Here is an 18301-nt window from a genome sequence, read left to right as displayed (position 1 = left end):
TAGGCAGCCCAGGAGCAGGGAGTCCTTGGCAGAGGGCACTGCTGGGGCACAGGCACGGAGCACCCATGGTGAATCAGAGAGAAAGGCAAAGCCCGGGTTCTCTCTGCCTTCATGTCTGGACATCTGTGGATCTCGCAGCCCACTGTCCCCAGGGGCCAACACCCGAGCATCAGGCAGCTTCAGAGTCCCAGTACTCGGCTGGCTTCTGACCTAGCACATGGACCCATCACGTGAGGGCCAACAGATTCCCTGAACATTCGCGGAGAGGACAAGGGCAGCACCCAGGGGCCAGACCTCCAGGCCACTCTGAGGCTACCCTGCTCTGGATGCAGGCAGAAGCTCCCGTAGCCAGCTGGTCAGCACTGTGCACTGTCCTCTTTGACCAGCTGCAGGCACCACCCTGAACCCTGCCAAGTTCTGGGACTGGAGAGGCTGCCTCCAGGTCCCCCAGGGGAGCTGACCATTACAGAAGGAAGAGACACCCCTGAGGACCCAGGACATAAGGTAGCAGAAGTCCCAGCAGAGCAGTGGAGAAACAGGAACAGGGCCCAGTTCTGCCGCAAGTTCTCCTTTGTGGTGCCCACTGCCCAGGGACTCACATTTCAGCAGCTGCAGCTGGGTGCCGCCCTTCTTGTGCAGGTAGCCAGCCTTAGCCACACCCCCAGGCATAGTCAGCAGGTTCTGGGCACCGATGGCCTTCATGGGGACAGGCCAATGCATCTCCTCAGCCGCCATGAAGCTGGAATCACAGAGGAAGAGACACAGCTCAGCCAGGGGTAGGGACAGGGAATGTCTTAGCTGGGCCACTCACAGGGACACTGCCACACTCCAGGAGGCAGCGTGGAAGGTCAAGGCAGTGGGGGTGAGGAAACGCCTTTCCTGAAGGCCCCAGCCTTCCAGTACTGACCCTGGGGAAAAGGTTGGGTGGTCCACCTGGTCAGCTCCACCTGGTCCCTGGCCACAATCCCAGGATGCTGAGAACTGTGTCCTTTGTCACTGGTTCACTGGGCACATATCTGGTGAGTGCACCACCCTGTGAGGGCTAGCATACGATGACAAGTGGCCTGAGGGAACCCAGCCCAGGTAAGGCAGGCTTTATGCCATAATGACCCCAAGTCCCAATGCCAGGTGAGCCATAAAGGGGCCTGCCCAGACAGGAAATCAGGAGTGGCCTCCTGGAGGAGGTGGCACTGGGGTCACAACCTGAAAGTAGAAATTAAAGAGGTACAGGGGCTGGGGTACACCCTGCATACCCTGTCCACCAGCTCTGACCCTCAGTGGGGAAGAGGTGAGGAGCATGGCCCCTGGATGTCCATCCTCAGCAGCTTCTGTCCATCCCTTTCTTGAAGCCCTGAGACCAAGCATCAGTGAAACAGACAGCCAAGAGCCCCCAGTTCCAACAGCCTGGTCTTGTGTCCTGGTTGGCTTTCTGGGGGATTCCCAGGCCTCAGCTGCTGGACTTTTTCCATGAGGGAAAAGTGGACTAAATTGTCCCAAAGCACACCCTTGCCACAGTGGCTGAGAACCATGTGGTTAGTTCACTGGCACCCACCTCCTCAGCCTGGGGGGGTCACTCCCCCTCCCTGTCTGAGCCTCAGGGACCACGCTGCACACTGTCACAGAGGCCCTGCCCGCTACTCCAGCCCCGGAATCTCTGGATCCAGCTGCTGAACATTTCTGCCTGCAGTGACCTCCCGCTACCCACATGGAGAAACCCCACTGGCTGTCCTTCAGGAACAACAGTAAGGGCTCCTCTCCTGTGAGGTAGCCCCAAAGTCATGTCTGAAGTCCCCCAATCCTGCTCTGTTTAGTCTGTGCCTACCCTGGGCAGGTCTAGCTTGGGACCCTGGTGCAATTGGATAGTGGCCAGTATCCTAAGAGCCCAAGGTGGAGCAGCCAGGGTCAGACCCAGAGGCCAAGATCAGTTGGGACTCCTGCCACTACAGCTCCAACCCGAAACACACACATAAGAAAACCACTGTCCACTCCATCAAAAATGCAAAGGAAGTCACCACCCCAAGGACACAGAATGCCCCCATAGCCTCTGCTACTGTCTCCCACGGCTTCATCTGCACAGAGTGCCCACCCCCCCAGGGAGAAAGTGGGAGCCTGGAGGTCGGAGCCACCCAGCTGTCCCCTATGGCTCCCAACCCCTCCACACAGGGAGGCGGGAGTGAGGACTGGGCAGCTGGGACCCCAACTTGGGTTGAGGCTGGGAACAAAGGCGCGGCCACACCCCCGCTCTGCCCGGCCCGCGGGGCAGTCAGACCCAGCAGCGGGAAGGGAGATGGGCACCGGGTGCTCTCGCCCATCCAGGGGAGGTGTCGGCGCACTGAGGGCCCCACGCCCAGCCGCAGCCCCCGGCCCACCCAGCGGCCGGCCCACGCCCGCCTTTGTTCCAGGGGACCGCGCAGTGCCTGGGGCTCCCGGAACCCGGAGTCCCGGGTCGTGCTCCAGAGGTCTGGGGCCCGGGCTTAGGGACTTGGGGTCCCGAGGCTCGAAGCCAAGAGTCCGGGGCCGCGGACGTGGGGTCCGGGCTCAGTACTCACGGCGTCCACGCGGCGGGCACCGCCGGCTTCCGGGGGGCGGCCAGCCCCCGTCTCCCCTGTGCGCAGCGACACGGCCCCGGGCCGGGGACCCCGGCAGCCGCCTCGTCCCGGGCGCCCGCCTCCCGCCGGCCCCAGCTCCGCGGCCGGGACCCTGCGCCCGCCATGCCCGCCGCGCCCCAGGCCCAGGCGGCCGCCGGCTCCTCCCCTCGCAGACGGGGGCGGGTCGGCGGGCAGGTGAGGGACCCGCCCGCCCCTCACGTCACCTTAGGCGGGCCGCCCACTCCCGGCCTCAGTTTCCCCCCTGCAGCACTGCAGCTAGTGGAAGCCAATTATAAGGGTAACCCGGAATCAGAAGCCCCCAAACCTGCAACTCCTAGCCCCCGCCTACGTCTCCATCCAGCCCGGTTCCTTGATGGCAAGCACCTTGGGACAGTGGCCCTACTTCCCCAAAGGCAGTATGTCCCCCAGGGCAGACTTGCTTTGCCAGTGTCTCCCAGGGATCCCCAGGAGTCGGGGGTCTGCACACTGGCAGCTCCCACTTGCTTAGGCCCTGGCATGTGGGTCACCTCTCCCCGAAGAGTTCCTCTGACTGGCCAAAGGCTGTGAAGGCCCTCAGTGGCCACTAGGCTGCCTGCCTCCTCCATCTCCTAGCACTTACAGGCTGCTGCTAGGATGGGCCACCTGTGCAGAATGCAGCACAAGGCCCTACCCTGGCCCTTTGGTGGCTAACAACTTGGGCCCCATTCCTACCCAGCTTTGCATGTTGGGCAGCCCTCACTGGTTCCAAGGCCTCCACCTCAGGCCAGCTCAAAGGTACTCTTCCCAGCACCTTGGAGTCTGCAGCTTCCATCCTGGCTCTGGCCACCTCTAAGCCTGTTCCCAGCGCATTTGCCTTTATCTCCCCTTGAATCCTACAAAACCCTCTAGGCTACCCATCAGCATCTCCACTGCTCTCCTCCTCTTCTCTAGTCTCTCCAGTGCCTGCCTTCCAGTCGCTTCTCTAAGTCTTGGGCTTCCTTATGCACACCTAGCCATTCCCAATTTGGCCCCTCTGGGCCTTTCTCACAAACTCTCCTCCTGCCCTCTGCCCTGTGTGCACCTGTGCCAGCCAGACACACAGTACCCCTAAACCCGCCCACAACCACCTATAGGCTTGTCCCCGCTGTTGCCACTGCCTGTACTTGCAACTGAACTATCTCAGCCCTCAAGAGGTGGCTCAAAGACCACCAATCCCTCACAGACTCTTCCAAAAAAGAAGAGGGAACTCACGCCCTCTTCGCCCCTTACAAAGACACCACAAGTGAAGACTACAACCAATCTCTTACAGGCATGAACATAAACATCCCCGACAAAATACTAGCAGACAGAATCCAGGAACATATAGAAAGGATTCGACAACACGGTCAAGTGGGAGTTATTCCAGCAATGCAAGGTTGGTTTACTATTCAAATCCAATCAATGTGATATACCACATCGACAAAAAACAGACCCACCTACAGAAAAAACCTTAGACAGAATCCAACAATCCTTCAAAATAGGGACAACACTCAAAAACCAGGGATAGAAGGAAACTTTCTCAACATGATAAAGAGTATCTTTGAAAAGTTCCTGCTCACATCATTTCTAGTCACTCTTCCCCAAGGACAGGAGGAGGGCAAGGATGTCCGTCCTTCCATGTCTGCTCAGTGTCCTGCTGGAAGTCATGGACAAAGTAATCAGGCAATAGAAGAAATATAAAGTATCCAGATTGGAAGAAAGAAGTGAAACCATTCCCAGATGAGATCATTTTATATATACAAAATTTCAAGAATTCCACACACACAAAAAAATATCAGGACAAACAAGTTCAGCAAAGATAGCAGGATCCCAGTCAACACAGAAGTCCACTGCGTTTCTACATCCGTTCCAGCAGCGAGCAGTCCACAGTGGAAAGACAAGTTGATTCAGGCATCCCCTCTTCCAGAGGTCTCCTAGGTCCTCTAGAAGGTCCTGTCCCCACCCTGGAGCTAGCCCAGCCTTCCCTCCACCTAATGCTGGCTGTACTAGGTTGTCACAGTCCTCTGTCCTTAGAGCCCAGGCCCAGCAGAGTGGGCACCCAAGGTGCCCCAAGGAAGGAAGTAGTGTTGGCCCTGGTGGGTGGCTAGAGGGACAGAGGCTGACACAGAGCTCCAGCCTGGCATATCACACCAGCCCTGAGCTGAAAGGACATTTAGCAGGTGTGTCAGAGCTACTGTGAGGACAGAGCCACCTCCTCCTGGGGCTGGGGGAGGTTGGGGGGCAGTTGGGCAGGTGATGCCCCCCTTGTCTGAGCTCAGTGGCCAGGCAGGGGCAGTGCCTCCCCCTGCAGCAGGATGGAAGCGCTCAGGAGGCATTTACTGGCCCTGGGAAGAGGGCAGGTCATGCTCCACCTTCACCTCCCCTGGGAATGTCCTGATGCTGACATCATAGTCCCTCTGCAGAGGGGCCCCAACCTGCCCCAGCAGGTGAGCCCAGACAGTACCTGCCCAGGAACCCAGTGCTGGGCCAGGCTGGAAGCAGAAACGGGTAGTGGTGCCCGAGGGTCTGGACAATGGTGGGCCATGGTGCCACACAGCTCCCACATTTCCTAGCCTCGCTCATAGACAGTCCTACCTGTGCCTGGGGACACTGAGGGTAGCTGACCTCCAGGCAGTCTCCCTCATGACCTAAAGGTTAAATGACACTCACTCACCCAGGGGCTCCCACAGGCCTTCCTGCCGACTCGCTAGGTGGTTTCGGCCCTCCTCAGATGCCCACCCGCAGGGGTGCCCCTGGGCTGGTGGGAGCACTGGCTGGAGCTCCGTGGGTGGGAGTCGTGAGGGAGAGAGCCTGCCTTCAGATCTCTCTGGGTCTCATCCTCCACAGAGCTGCCATCTCCTGCTGTTAAAAAAGGGCATGGGAGGGCGGGGGCTGGGCTCAAGGGTAGAGCACTTGCCTAGCATGTGTGGGGTGCTGGCTTCGAACCTCAGCACCACTTATAAATAAATAAACAAATAAAATAAAGGCATCTTGTCCATCTACAACTACAAAAATAAAATTTTTTAAAAAAGGGCATGGAAGAGTTCACTCCTCCAAGGCCCGACACCCTAAGGAGGGGCTGAGGACTCTTGAGACAGGTCAGCCTGGAGTGGCTGGAGCTGGTGGTGGCTGCTAGGTTCCAGGAACCCTTCTACAAGGTGCAGGATCCTCGCGTGTGCAGGTGTGGAAGTGCTTTGAGCCCGTGTGGCCCTGTGAGGTGCACCTTCCCTCAGTGATATTGGCTCAAGGGCCCTGAAGCTGCTGGAGTGGGGACGGGCTGCGCAGGCTGGTGAGACAGCCCCAGCCCGTTCCACCAACGCAGCTCTGCGGCTCCCACCTCTGGGGCCCTGAGCCCCAAGGGTGCATGCTCCTCACCTGCAGGGGCCCACACACAAGGTGCAGCTCCGCAAGCCCAGTTAATGTCACAGGTGCATTCACAGAAGACATGAGAGTGAGTGGGAGACTACACGTGTGCGCACCAGTGTGTGTGCGTGTGACATATGTGTGCACATTGTGAGCCTGTGCACAAGAGTGACGTGGCAGCCCTGAGGCACCAGGCTCCTGCAGACATGACCTGCTGTGGTGAGTGAGCGGCGCCCTGGGTGACGATGGTGTCAGGGACTCACTGCTCACAGAGACCAGACTGGCCCTGCTGTGAAGCCACAGAGCGAGGAAGGGCCAGCGTCCCAGACTGAGGGAGCAGAGACGAGATCCCCCAGTGCACAGCACACACACACACTCATGCACGCATGTACACACGCATCCAGTCCTGTCCACATACTCATGCACATTCACACTCCACATATACACTTTCACACTTACAAACACTAATGCACACTCACACTCGCACTCATTCACACACTCACACACGTGCTTGCACTCATGTGAGCACCATCCACACAACACACCAGGGGCCAAAAAGACCCTTTATAAGTGGTCCCCAGAGCGCTTGGGCACAGGCCAGAATCACCACTCCAGCCCTGCCCAGCTGGTGCCAGGTCCCACCTGTGGGTTCAGGAACCTCACAATTCTGTGTGTGACCCAAGCATTCTTGTACATTTACTCCCCAAGGACACGGGCTGGGGGAGGCTCAGGACTTGTGCAAGAGCACTGCTCACCCTGCCACTCCAGAAGTTAAACCACAGTCATCCCATGTCACTGATGAAGACGCCAAGGGTCCAAGAAGCGGAGCACTTCCCCAGAACACACATGCACTAGTGGCGGGGCACCCACGACCCTCCACCCTGCCCGCGTGGCACAGCAGGTGTTGGGGTGATGGCCGGGTGAGCAGAGCTGGGGGGTTCCTCGAGCACAGTCCCCTAGCCACCCTGCCTCTCACCACTTCGTACTCTGCTTTTCATTTCCTTTCCCCTCCTTCCTCTTCCCAGAATCTTTCTCTGTAAGAGAATCAAAACCAAAATGCTCCTAGAAAGGCCCAGTGACCAGCCATGCCAGAGAGCCCACAGCTAGCCAAGGGGCAGAAAACAGACCCCCTCCCCAGCGGGTCCGTGGAGCCCAAGGTCCCCTGAGCACAGCATCCCACGCGGGCAGTGGGGACCCAACTGCCCTGCCTGTCCCCCTGCACACGTACCGTGTACACACACACAGGAACTCACAACTGCACACACAGGACCCCAACACCAAGGCCGCCGGGCAAGGCTGGAGTGGGAGGGGTGCAGCTCCCGGGGCTGCAGGCTGAGAGGCAGGACGCAGGGCAGGGGCGCTCCAGGTTCCTGCCTGGGGTCCCCCTTCTGGCTCCCTCTGGGCCCATCTGGGACCACTCTTCTCAGCGCCTGACCCTTCTCCCAGGCCAGCCCTGGGGGGAACTTGGCTCCCATGACCCCGCCCAGCCTGCGGTTCTGCAGATGCCCTCAGTGCCTTCTCTGGAGCCCCTGGTCCCAGCCACCCCACTGACCTGATGGCACTGACCCAGCACATGGCTCTCCTGCTGCCTGGTAACCTGCTGGAGGTTGGTGTCCTGGGGCCCAGGGAAGCCATGCAGCTCAGGGGCTGTGGGGAGAGGCCGCACCCTGCATCTCCCAGGCATGTGAGGCTGAGGCCCCTGGCTGCCCGGCTTGTTGTGCCACAGCTCAGCTCTGCGCCTCTGAGACCTGTAGCTGGTAGGGCTTCCTCCTGGTCTGGGACTTCCTGTTGCTGGTTCCCTGGGCTGCCCCAAGGAACAAGCACTTCCTGCCTCCCACCTGCGGGGCCCTGAAAGCTGCAGCCTACCAGTGCTGTTCTGTCTGGGGGGTCTAGTCCCCACCCACCACCCTCCTGTTCCCCACTGTGGCCAGAGGCACAGCTATCTGGGCTCCAGGGCAGCTGTGCCCCTGGGAGGAAACTTCATGCTGTCCCTCCCCCCCCAGGTCACCTCTGCACACTTAGCTTCATGCCAGCAAACCACACAGCCCCTCACAGCCCAGGGTACTGGCCCCACACCATGACAGTGCTGATTCCCCACGCCCCTCCCCGGCCCACACGGTGCCCACTCCTGTCCTCTGAAGCCTAAAGGGCTGTGCCTCTTGCACCAGGGTCCTGTAGGTTTCAAGGTGGCTCCCTCTGTGTGTTCTGACACCAAGGGACGGAGAGACCAGGGTGGGTCTGGGTCTCTCCGTCTCTCTGCCTTCAGAGCCTCCAGCTCTGCTAATCACCCAGCTTGAGAGAAAGGCCTTGGTGACAAAGCACACCCTGCCATCGGCCCCTCCCTAGGCCCACTCAGAACTCAGCCCCCCCCAGCTGTTCTGCTTCCGTCAAGCCCAGCCTTCTTCCTGCCTCGGCCCCTGCTGGGCAGCCCAAACGGGGTTCCAACTCAAGCCACAGGGTGCCCAGCCCCTGCCCCTCTCCACCGAGCTCCGGTCCCAGATAGGACAGGACTCTTAGGAGGAGGCAGCTGAGAAAAGATGTCCTGGGGCCGAGGGCCACGCTCATGGCAGGATTTGAGGGTGACAGAAGCCACAGACCACAGGGCCTTTGGGAGCTGAGGGTCTTGTTCTTGCCTCCCGGGGTCTTAGGGCATGATCCCACACCAACTCCACCTGCCACCACCCCCAGGACTGGCTGTAGGACACATGCCTGTCCCACAGGTTTGGGCATCGGGTGCCCAGAAAGGGAAGCTTGGAAGCAGAAGGAGGCAGCTCTGTCCCCCAGGCTATGTCCACCAGCCAGGCTGCCAAGGCCCCACGCGGCCAAGACCACCTGCTGTCTCCTGGAGGGTGGAAGCTTGGATCTGAGGCCCAGGGCCTCCTTAGGGGGCACAGTGCTTCAGGCTCCTCCACCTGTGCCAGCTTTCATGCCCTGGGTGGCCAAGGGCAGCCTATACCTTTAGAGAAAGTTGGACATGACAGATAGACAGATGGCAGGGGTGGGCACAGGAGGGTCAGCAGGGAGGACCCCTTCCCGAGAACTTCCCTCTGCAGCAGGATGGAGTTAGAATGGCAAGTAAGGGGCGCCTGGGCCACACCACAGCCAGGACCAGCCAGGGAGGCAGTTCCCAGGAGAGGGGGCACCAAGGAGTGTGCCCCCTCGCAGAGCTGGGAGAAGCTCATAGGCCAGGAGGCAAGCAGGCTGGGGAGGCCGCGTGACGATCTGGGATGAGAGCCCCCAGGAGATGAGCCAGGAGCCAGCCAGCCCTCTCCAGGATGTGCCACTCTCCAGATCACAGAAGGATGAACCAGGCCTGTGCAGAGGCAGGAGCCAGACCCCCCTCCCTGGGTCTCACTTTATAAACACCAGGAGGTGGAAGTGAGCAGAGGCCCACCCCCACCCGACCCCCTCAGGCCCCCACCCTGGGTGCAGCACTGTGAGGCTGGGGCCACAGCCAGGAGGAGAGAATCAGGCTGCATGAGGGACCCCCATGCAGGGCAGGCCCATGTTGGACCCCTTCCCCAAGTCCTTCCTTCCAGAGGGAGGCTGGGTGAGGAGTCCCAGGCTCCTATGTGGCCTCTGTAAGCCCCTTGGCTGTGGGCCTCCAGTTTCTCCAAGAGCCCTCCCATCTCCTCCCAAGGCAGAATTCATTTAATCCCTGCGGCAAACAATAATGTCATTCCCACTCTTGAAGCCACAGGATATTCAGAATCCAGATGGTGACTCCGTGACCTTCGCCCTGGGCTGGGGACCATGGAGATGACCCACACAGGCAGAGACGTGTGTGGCAGGGTGGCAAGGACTGGGGCCACCTGAGTGAAGCAGCTGAGTGCCACACTCCATCCTCCCACCCTTGGCTGATGTCACAAGCTGCCAGGCTCAGAGACCACCCCCCGCCCCCGGGCACAGACACTTACCAGGTGGTAGGAGCTGACAGCGGGGCAGGGCAGGGGCTCGGAGTCGGCCTGCAAAAGAAGAGGGCACGCTCACGCTGGGCTCTGAGGACCTCTGCCTGCCAGGAGTGCGGCCGACACCCAGTGCGGTGGTGTCTGCCGCAGGCACAGCCCGCCCTGCCCTGGCACCTCACGCCTCACAGCCCCGTCTCATCTCAGCACCCACAGCCCGAGGCTGGCCCTGTCGCGTCTGCACTCAGCCGCAGAGGACACTGAGGCTCAGAGAGGAAGGCACTTGCTTGGCCCCGAGTCAGGGACCCGTGGCAAGGAACTGGGACCCACTTCCTGGTACCCGGGGTCCCTGCCAGCCTGGTACCTGCTGGCTGCCTACAGATGTGAGCATGCCAAAGGGCCTTCCAGGCACAGGAAGGGTGGGAGACCCCCCTGGGGAAAGTCAGCCCCTCCCAGAGGGCCTGGGCCGCCCTGGGCCACCAGCGCCCAGGCTCTTGCTGGCCAGCCCCCTCCTGTCTCTAGCCTCACTCTGCCTGCTGCCCAGTGAGGCAAGACTCAGCATCCTGGAAACTCAGTCCTGGACAGAGGGAGGGAGTGGCCCGGAGGGCAGGGCCCTGCTGAGGTTCTGGTGGCACCTGGACTGAATGGTGGCCCCACTTCAGATATGCCCACCTCTGACCCCATGGCCTTCAGATGTAGTTAAGTGAGGTGTCACTCTGCCTGAGCCAGATGGGCCCTAAATCCAATGACAACCATCCTAGCACCTGAGCGGTGAGGACGGCATGTGATCAAGGGGAAGAGGCCGCCGTGATGTGGCTGGGAGCCCAGGAGCCACAAAAGGCCAGCCTCCCCCAGCAACTGGGCAGACAGGGATGGTCCTCCCCGGAGCCTTGGGAGGCAGCGTGGCCTGCCTCTGGAATGAGACAAGTACATCTGTGTTGCTCCTGCCCTGGGGTCGGCCCTTCGGGGCGTCCCAGAGCGGATCCACAGAGGCCTCTCCAAGTCCCTTCCCAGCATGCTCAGCAGCATCTCTCGCATCTGACCACACCTCCTGGCCTGCCGTCAGGGAGAGGCTCTGTGAAGCTGCGTCCAGCTGGACCGGGCACCCTTGAGCTGGCCTCCCTGATGTCCAGCCACCTGCCGCCCACAGCTCTCATGCTGGTCACCAGCCCAGCAGGCCACACTCGGCCCACCCTCAGCAGACTTGCCCGCCCCTCGTTGGCCTCCCTCCCCGGCCCAGCCAGGCTGCTTTCACTGTGGACAGAGGCCAGGCTGCTTCCCCGGCCCTGCTGTCGGGGTGAGGCCCCTCACCTGTCCCGCGCCCCTGGTGGGCTTCACTCAGGGCCACACTGCCCCTTCCCAGCACCTACAGTCTCCACCCAGAAACTGAAAGCCCTTGTCCTTTCTGGTGGAACCATCTAGAACCTCACCCCTGCTCTGGAATCTCACATCAATGGCACCACGCTGCCACCAGTGTCACCGTACGGTGTCCATCCTTACTCATGGGTCTGGGTCCACCCAATCCCTAGAGCCCAAGAGGTGGGTGGATGAATAGATGGAAGTCAGGCTCGGTCCCGGGTGAGGCCACACCTCTGCTCTGCTGTGACAGCATCCCCGGAGCTCAGAACGTGCGGGGCGGACCTGTGTGGTGGGACTTTCAACAGAGTCTTTCAAGGGACTGGTGTCTGGTGAGGCTGCAGCTCGCGCCCTGCCCTGCCTCAGGACCTCTGCTGGGTGAGACAAGCCACCAGATGGCACTGGTCGGTGTGCCAGGCTGCTCACTGAACAGTGGAGAGGTGCCAGTACCTAGGAGTCGTCTGGTCTCCCCAAAGACAGTGTGCTTGGGATCCAGATGCCCCAGGGAATCCCAGGGCCACCCACCGTGGAGGACATGCCATTCCCTCCCCGTCCAAGGAGTCAGGGAATGGAGGGAAGTACAGGAAGAGGGCCTCTGGGGGCAGAGCCCAAGCAGGGGACATGGCTGGATCTTCTACAGTGGGACGCTCTGTCCTCGTCCAGAGGGAACCCACCAGGGCCTTCCTCTGCCAGGTCTAGTGACGGTCCCCAGGGAGCATGCCCTCATCTCCCTGGCTCACTCGGTGCTGAGCTCTGTCCTGCCCGGAGGACTGCGTGGTGGCTGCAGGGAGATGCCAGGCCCAGCTGACCACCGGTGGCAGTGGCCCGAGGGCAAGATGGGGCTGGTTTGGTGGGGCAGCTGCACACCCCAGCTGTTCTCCCACCTCCCACAGCGGCCAGGGTGCAGGATTCACACTCGAGTTCACCACAAATACGGGTGTGTTTCCCTTCAACTGCTTGAGAAAAGCCCCCGAGTGTGGCCGTGGGCCCCCCAGTTCCCACAGAGCAGCCTGCCCCTGGGGCTCACTGCCCGCCACCTGAGCCCCAGCCCAGCACAGGACACTCCGTCCTGCTGGCCCATGGCTTCCGCTCCAGAGTGCTGCTCCACCTGCAGGACCTCGGTGGGCAGGATGGCGCTATGGTCAGAAAGCAGGCGGCACAGGGTGCAGAGCCGACTCAGGCCCCTCCTCCCAGACCTGCGGCCCACTCCGGGCCTCAGTGTCCCCGTCTGATGAGTGGGGCTGACAGCTCCGGTACGGGCCACCTGGCCGAGTGGTGGGCAGGCTTACTCCAGGGACATCTGACCCCTGGGATTCCACTGGCAACACTGTCACCAAGCCAGTCAGGGGGGAGGACCTCAGAGTCCAGCAGTGCTTCCTGTCACACCCTAAGGGCTGGCCCATGGAGGCGCCGTGAGCCTCATCCCCACGGGTCAGAGCTCCACTCAAGCATCCCAGCCTTGGTCCCTTGTCCGCCTCCACCTCAGAGCCAGCCACTGGGGCACCACCCTCCCGGAGGTCCCTCACCCAGCCCACTGCCCTGTCTGTGGGACCTCCTCCCAGCTCCCACCGCCTCCTCGCTCCTCTTCCCACCCTTGGGCTATGTCCCACCCTGGCATCAGTCCTTGGGGACAGGGACCTGTCTGTCTTCTGTGCGTCCCCAGAGCCTGCACAGTGCCCCGCAAGACACGCGTACCAGGACTGGCTTGCAGCACAAGCACAGGTCACCTACATTCCAGCAGCCGGTGCCTGTGGCGCCCAGTGCACAGGGTCACTTGCCAAATGAAATCAGTCATCCAGCCCAAGTACCCCCACTTCTTCATTCCAGGGGAACCTGTCTGCACCCAGAAAGCAGGGCTGGGCCCCGGTCACCTCTCCAGCCTCAGTGTCTGCGTTGAGAAAGCAAAGGCAGGGCGCTCCCTTGCCGGGACCACGCTCCCGCACCCTCAGCCTGGCCTGGCCGTGGTCTCCGGGCCGTGGCTGCTGCGAAACCCGTAGGCACCTGTGTCAGGAGCGAGGGCAGAGAACCCACAGTCCAGCCTGCTCTCCTGCAGAGGGGGCAAGAGCCACCACACCCTCCTGGGACACCTGCTGCGGCATCAGTCATGCTGGGTCAGACTCTCCACCCGCTGAGGCCAAGGCACAGGGGTCACTTTTTGAGGCCAGGCAGCTGGACCAGGGAGCCCTAGGAACACCTCCGGGCCAGGAGGCAGCTTGGCCCTCAGTCGTCAGCTGCCAAGGCGAGCCCTCTGCCCTCCCAGCGGGGACTCTAAGGCTGAGGCAGAGCGGGCAGCCCCCTGACCACCAGCCAGCATGGCGGGAGCCACCCACTTCCTAGGACCGCACAGCCCACACCATGGCCTGGGCCCTGCCAAGCCTGGCTCTCAGGACCCAGGCCTCGGTCTCCTGAACCATGGCATCCAGGGCTGCCAGCCCAGCCCAGCGGGTCCCACACTCCAGTAGAAGGAAGTGCCATGCACATGGGCAGCGCCCGACAGCCGCAGGGCAGGGTGCCACACAGGACCAGGGGGCTTCTCACCGCAGTGTGCACTGGGCCTGTCTCCCATAAGTGTTTCCCCACACCCACACTGCCATGACACTAAAACAGGCAGACACCACACCCTGCACCCCAGCATCCAAGCCACTGCCATCCTCCATCAGGGGCTACCAATCTGCTGTGGAAGCAGCCTCTTCTGACTCATAGCCTTGTGACATCCGTTCTGCCAGACACTGACACGTCAGCCAGTGATCTGAAAGTCATCTTCTACATGAGCTAGCCAAGCAAGGAGATTACATGGGCAGCGTCTCAAAGGAAGGGTTTTGCAAAGGTCCTGGGGTCAGGGAAAGAGAAGGTGCGTACCTTCAGACATGAGGGAGAGAAGTGGGCACATCAGAACCACTTGTGAAGGCCATGACGTGCCCAGCATGGGCAGATGGGTGCTCCGACTGGCCCTGGCTCAGCTCCTGGGCCCAGGCTCCACGCAGGCGTGGGTTGCATCCCTGCTCTGCGCCCTTGCTATGCACTAGACCAGCTCTTCTCACTCCCCACGTTCTTCCTCACCTCCAATGGGCCCGACGAGGCTCATGGGGACTCTGCCACAGGCAGAGCCAGCACAGTGCAGGTGTCTGGTGAGGGGAACCCTGCTGAGCCCCAACCCCAGAGCAAGGGACAACAAAGGGGCACACTGCACGCAGAAGCCAAGAAGCTCATGCCCAGTGTGCTGTGGGGAGGGGGCGTCGAGGCACAGCCCACTGTCCTGGCCAGAGCCCACGGCAGAGGTCAAGTCAACCACAATGGGGGCCTGCCTGGATGCCGGCTACCTCTTGGGCTGGGCCCTGCATGAGCCCTCCACGCTGTTGCCACCTAGGGGACATCCCAGGGCAGGTGCCACCAGCTCCGACCTGGGCCCACCTGCCACCTGCTGCTTGAATAGGACACTTCAGTCTCTCCTGTGCCATGGCGGCCTTCTTCTGGCCACAAAGCCACCTCCGCTCCTCAGAGCTGCGCCCGCAGTATTCCACCAGATGAGCTCATGGACCAGGGCCCACGTCACCAGACATGGCCCCCCATCTCAGCTCCTCCTGGCACCACTATGTCCCCAGGTCCTTCCCTTGTCCAGGAATCCCACTCGGTACCGTACCTGTCCAGAGGGTGTTCCGCCCACTGCCCGCAGGCTCGCCAAGGCTGAGTCAGCAGAGCAGGGTCCTTCCCTGCGCTCGCCCGCTGGCGGGTAGGTGTCCTCTGTCGGGACCCCTGGCTTTCCCCCTCTTTCGCTGACACCAGTATCTCAAAACTGTTTTCAGGGTGTTCCATCCATGCTGACGTGTCGGCCAGTTGGCACTGGGTTTATTGCATTCCAGCTTCTCTGTCTTTTGTTATATTGTTTCTTAGTCTTATAATGTGGCCCAGGCTGGCCTTGAACTCCTGGACTTAAAGGACCCCCCTGCCTCAGGTCCCGGAGCAGCTGGGACTGCAGGTGCACACCTCGGGGGCTCTTGGGAGCCTCGATTTCTGTGCTAGGCTGCGTCTTACACCCTCACTTCTGGGTCACCTAAGACCTCTGGAGGGGGTTCAGAAGGCAGTCCAGCCCCTTCACAGCAGCTGCAGTGGAAAGGAGCCAGGGAAGCAGGCTGCGGCCACCCTCAGGCCTAGGGCACTGGCTGGACAGAGGAGCTAGGAGCTGGGAGGAGCACAGGAAGAGGTGCTGAGAGGCCCAAAGCAGGAGCAGCAGGCCAGACCCCAGGTTGGGGAACTGAGAGAAGCCTGTTCCTCCTGGGCCTGGGAACCCCAGAGCCTCCCGGGCCTGGTCAGTGGACGCGATGACTCATGGCCACTGGCTCCTGCCCTCACCCTTCAGCATGGGCCCACAGGGCAGGCCGACCCAGACATTCCCAGGCACCCTCACACTGCTCCATTGTTCAGAGGTGCCGTGAGGACAAGGGCTGGCGGTGGCCCAGGTGGGCAGGAGAGGAGCCCAGCCCCCAGTCTCCTCCAGTGCAGTCGGGCCCAGTCCTGGGACAGGAGGGCATGGGTCTCCTCCTCCATCAGCTCCAGTCAGCCCCCTGCCCTGTCCACCTTCCCAGGCCAGGCCCCTGTGCCCGGCCCTCCTGCTCTGAGTGCCCACCTTAGACACAGCACTAGGGGCTCTCACAGCAGCTGGGCTTGTCCTCAGGGCTCAAGGTCCTTGCCTGCTGCTCTGCCACACTGGACATTTCCCTGACCTCCTTGTGCTGTCCAAACCCACAAACTCCTACCTGCTTTTCTGTCCCCAGCTCAGGTCACCCCAAGACTCCTTGATGCCCGTGGTCAGGCCAGGTGACGATGCCCCAACACAGTCTCTGGGCATTCCCAGAGCCTGTTCCCTGGAGAAGGTTCTCCAGGCCTGGTCCTTCGTCAGAGATGCACATGTGTCCAATCGGGGTCCCTGACCACAGCAGGGTCATAAGACCCTGCAAACCTGGGCTCTCTCATCTATCTGCCCATCCATGCTGTACCCCCCACACCCAACATGGGAGCCTCAGAAGGCATCACTGGATTCCCCAGGTGCAGGGCCTGGCTGGCCAGGTCATCTGCCCAGTGGGACCATCTGATGTACTGGTTCCCCAAGGCCCAAGGGCTCCAGGTCATCAGTGGAGCCTAAGGTGTGGGGTGTGGCCCCCTCCTCCCCAGGGAGACAGCCAGGGGCCAGGCCACCATCAGTCAGAAAACCAGCCAACTGAACTTGGGTGGTGGGGGTGGCTGGCCTGGGGACAGTCAGAACCTCCAGGGCCCAATGTCCCTCCAGTCTCAGCAGAGTCAGCCTCCTCGTCCCATCCCCAGGGGCCCCTCTTTGAGGTCCCTAACCCCATCCTGGCCCTCTGAACTTCCTACACCTACACCCACAGGCCTCCAGAGACCCCTCACTGCCCAAGCCCCTCTGGGTCTCCTTGGGGCACCTGGGCCACCCACTGCAGGGCCAAGGTCTCTAAACCCCAGGGGAGCTTGGAGAACAACCAGCCCTGCTGGGATTTCCATGCCTTTGGCCCACCCTTCTCCTTCGGCGTCTCTCCCTTCTCCCTGACTCGGCCTGGGCCCTCCTCCTGCTCCCCAGGGCCGCACTCAGAGCGCCACAGGGCACCACCTTGGGTACTGCCTCTCAGGAGGCTGGCACAGGCCCTGGAGGGGGTCTCATCCTACTACTGGGGACCGCAGCCCTGGAGCAGCTGGCCCGGAGGGCCCAGAGGGCAGGAACCCTGGCCCAGGGGAAGCCCCTTTCACAACCCTCTTCCCCAGCAACTTCCTGCCCTTGGAGTGGGTATGTCCAACACTGGCCAGAGCACTTTGCCCTCTTGGTCACATCCTTGAGAAAACGGGAAGACGGATCTTAGATAGTCCCTTCTCCAAGTGGCAGACCTTCAAAGCCAGGCCTGGATGGCGGGTATGCTCAGAGGTGGGCTCTGTCCCTCCCCAACTTTACATCAAGTGAAACTGGGCCACAGGGGTGCAGCCAGGCCAGGGCCCTCCACCTCTCGGAAGCCACCTCCTCAGGCCTGCCCCACCCCACCTCCTAGGTGGTCTTCTGGGGTCTGGAATGGAAAGAGCTTAGTTGGAGAGGGCCCCTAGGGAGATCTGTCCAGAGATTCTGCCCCCATAGCCTCACCTTGGAACAGCTTCCCCACGTGTCAAGGAGCTGTCCTTGGGGGTCCTAACCCTGGAGGCTGCCAGGCACAAAGTGCTGGGTAAGGTACCCCCAGAGCCATCCCTACTGGGTGGATAGACAAGGAGTAGGATAGGGAGGAATTCATGGAGGAGAGTGACCAGTGGGCACAGGGTGCAACCTGAAGCCGGGTAGGTAAAGATGACCTGTGGCAGGGACTCCAGCAGCAGGCCGAGGCCCCAAGTGCCCACCAGCTCCAGCGGGCAGGGAGGTCTCATGGCCTAGTGCCAACTCTGGAGGCTCTGAGGCCTGCTCTGTGCACAGCTGCCAGTGGTCGCTATCATGTGTCCAACCCCCGGCAACTGAGTGGGCACCCCCACCCCTGGAAACCCCATGAGCCGCACTTCTGTCCCTGTCCAGCCCAGATACTGCAAAGGGTGCCTGCATCCCATCACAGTCACCTCTGTGCTCCTGGAGTTTTACACAGCAGAAGCTGATGGCAGAGAAAGCCACTTCCTGACCTGTGCAGAGGGGATTCCATTCTTTGCCCTGTCAAACCCACCCAACTAACTGGCACATAGTCCCAACTACTTGGGAGGCTGAGGCAGGAGGGTCCCAAGTTCAAGGCAACTTAATGAGACTCTGTTTCAAAATAAAAAATAGTAAGGGCTAGGGGTGTAGCTCAGGGGTAGAGCCCCTGGGTTCAATTCCCAGTACTGCAAAAATCAAACACCCAGCTGACTGCTGCTCTGCCTGCCAGCGCCAGTCTCTACGCACACGACCTGCCTGGCCACAGGAGGACCAAGAGGGACAGTGCTAGCCGCTGGCTCCTCCTCCTCCAGAAGGGACTTCCCTTTCTGGCCTCACATGGGAGGGAGGAAGCAGCTAGGGTTAGGGAGACAAGATGAGGCTACTTCCTGGCATACCTCTGCCCACTCCAGCCCAACCCCGCGCAG

General features: G+C 61.2%; 1 protein-coding gene across 3 annotated transcripts in view; it reads right to left on the bottom strand.

Annotated features, from left to right (window-relative positions):
* The window catches only part of Sh3bp2 (SH3 domain binding protein 2), a 34196-nt gene that overhangs the window by 11143 nt on the left and 4752 nt on the right, over nucleotides 1-18301 (bottom strand). For 2 of the 3 annotated variants that reach the window (XM_076863996.1, XM_076863998.1), the window contains exon 1: nucleotides 600-685. In XM_076863996.1, coding sequence (XP_076720111.1) covers nucleotides 600-601 — 2 coding nt within the window. In that variant the 5' untranslated portion in view covers nucleotides 602-685. Of the gene's footprint in view, nucleotides 1-599; nucleotides 740-9865; nucleotides 9914-18301 lie in introns of those variants that run through there. The other variant, XM_076863997.1, reaches the window with a different exon arrangement.

This window comes from Callospermophilus lateralis, chromosome 8 (genome assembly GCF_048772815.1).
Source record: "Callospermophilus lateralis isolate mCalLat2 chromosome 8, mCalLat2.hap1, whole genome shotgun sequence".
Taxonomy (NCBI): Eukaryota; Metazoa; Chordata; class Mammalia; order Rodentia; family Sciuridae; genus Callospermophilus; species Callospermophilus lateralis.
The sequence above is the reverse complement of the archived record's forward strand: the minus strand, read 5'-3'. Positions and strand labels throughout refer to the sequence as shown.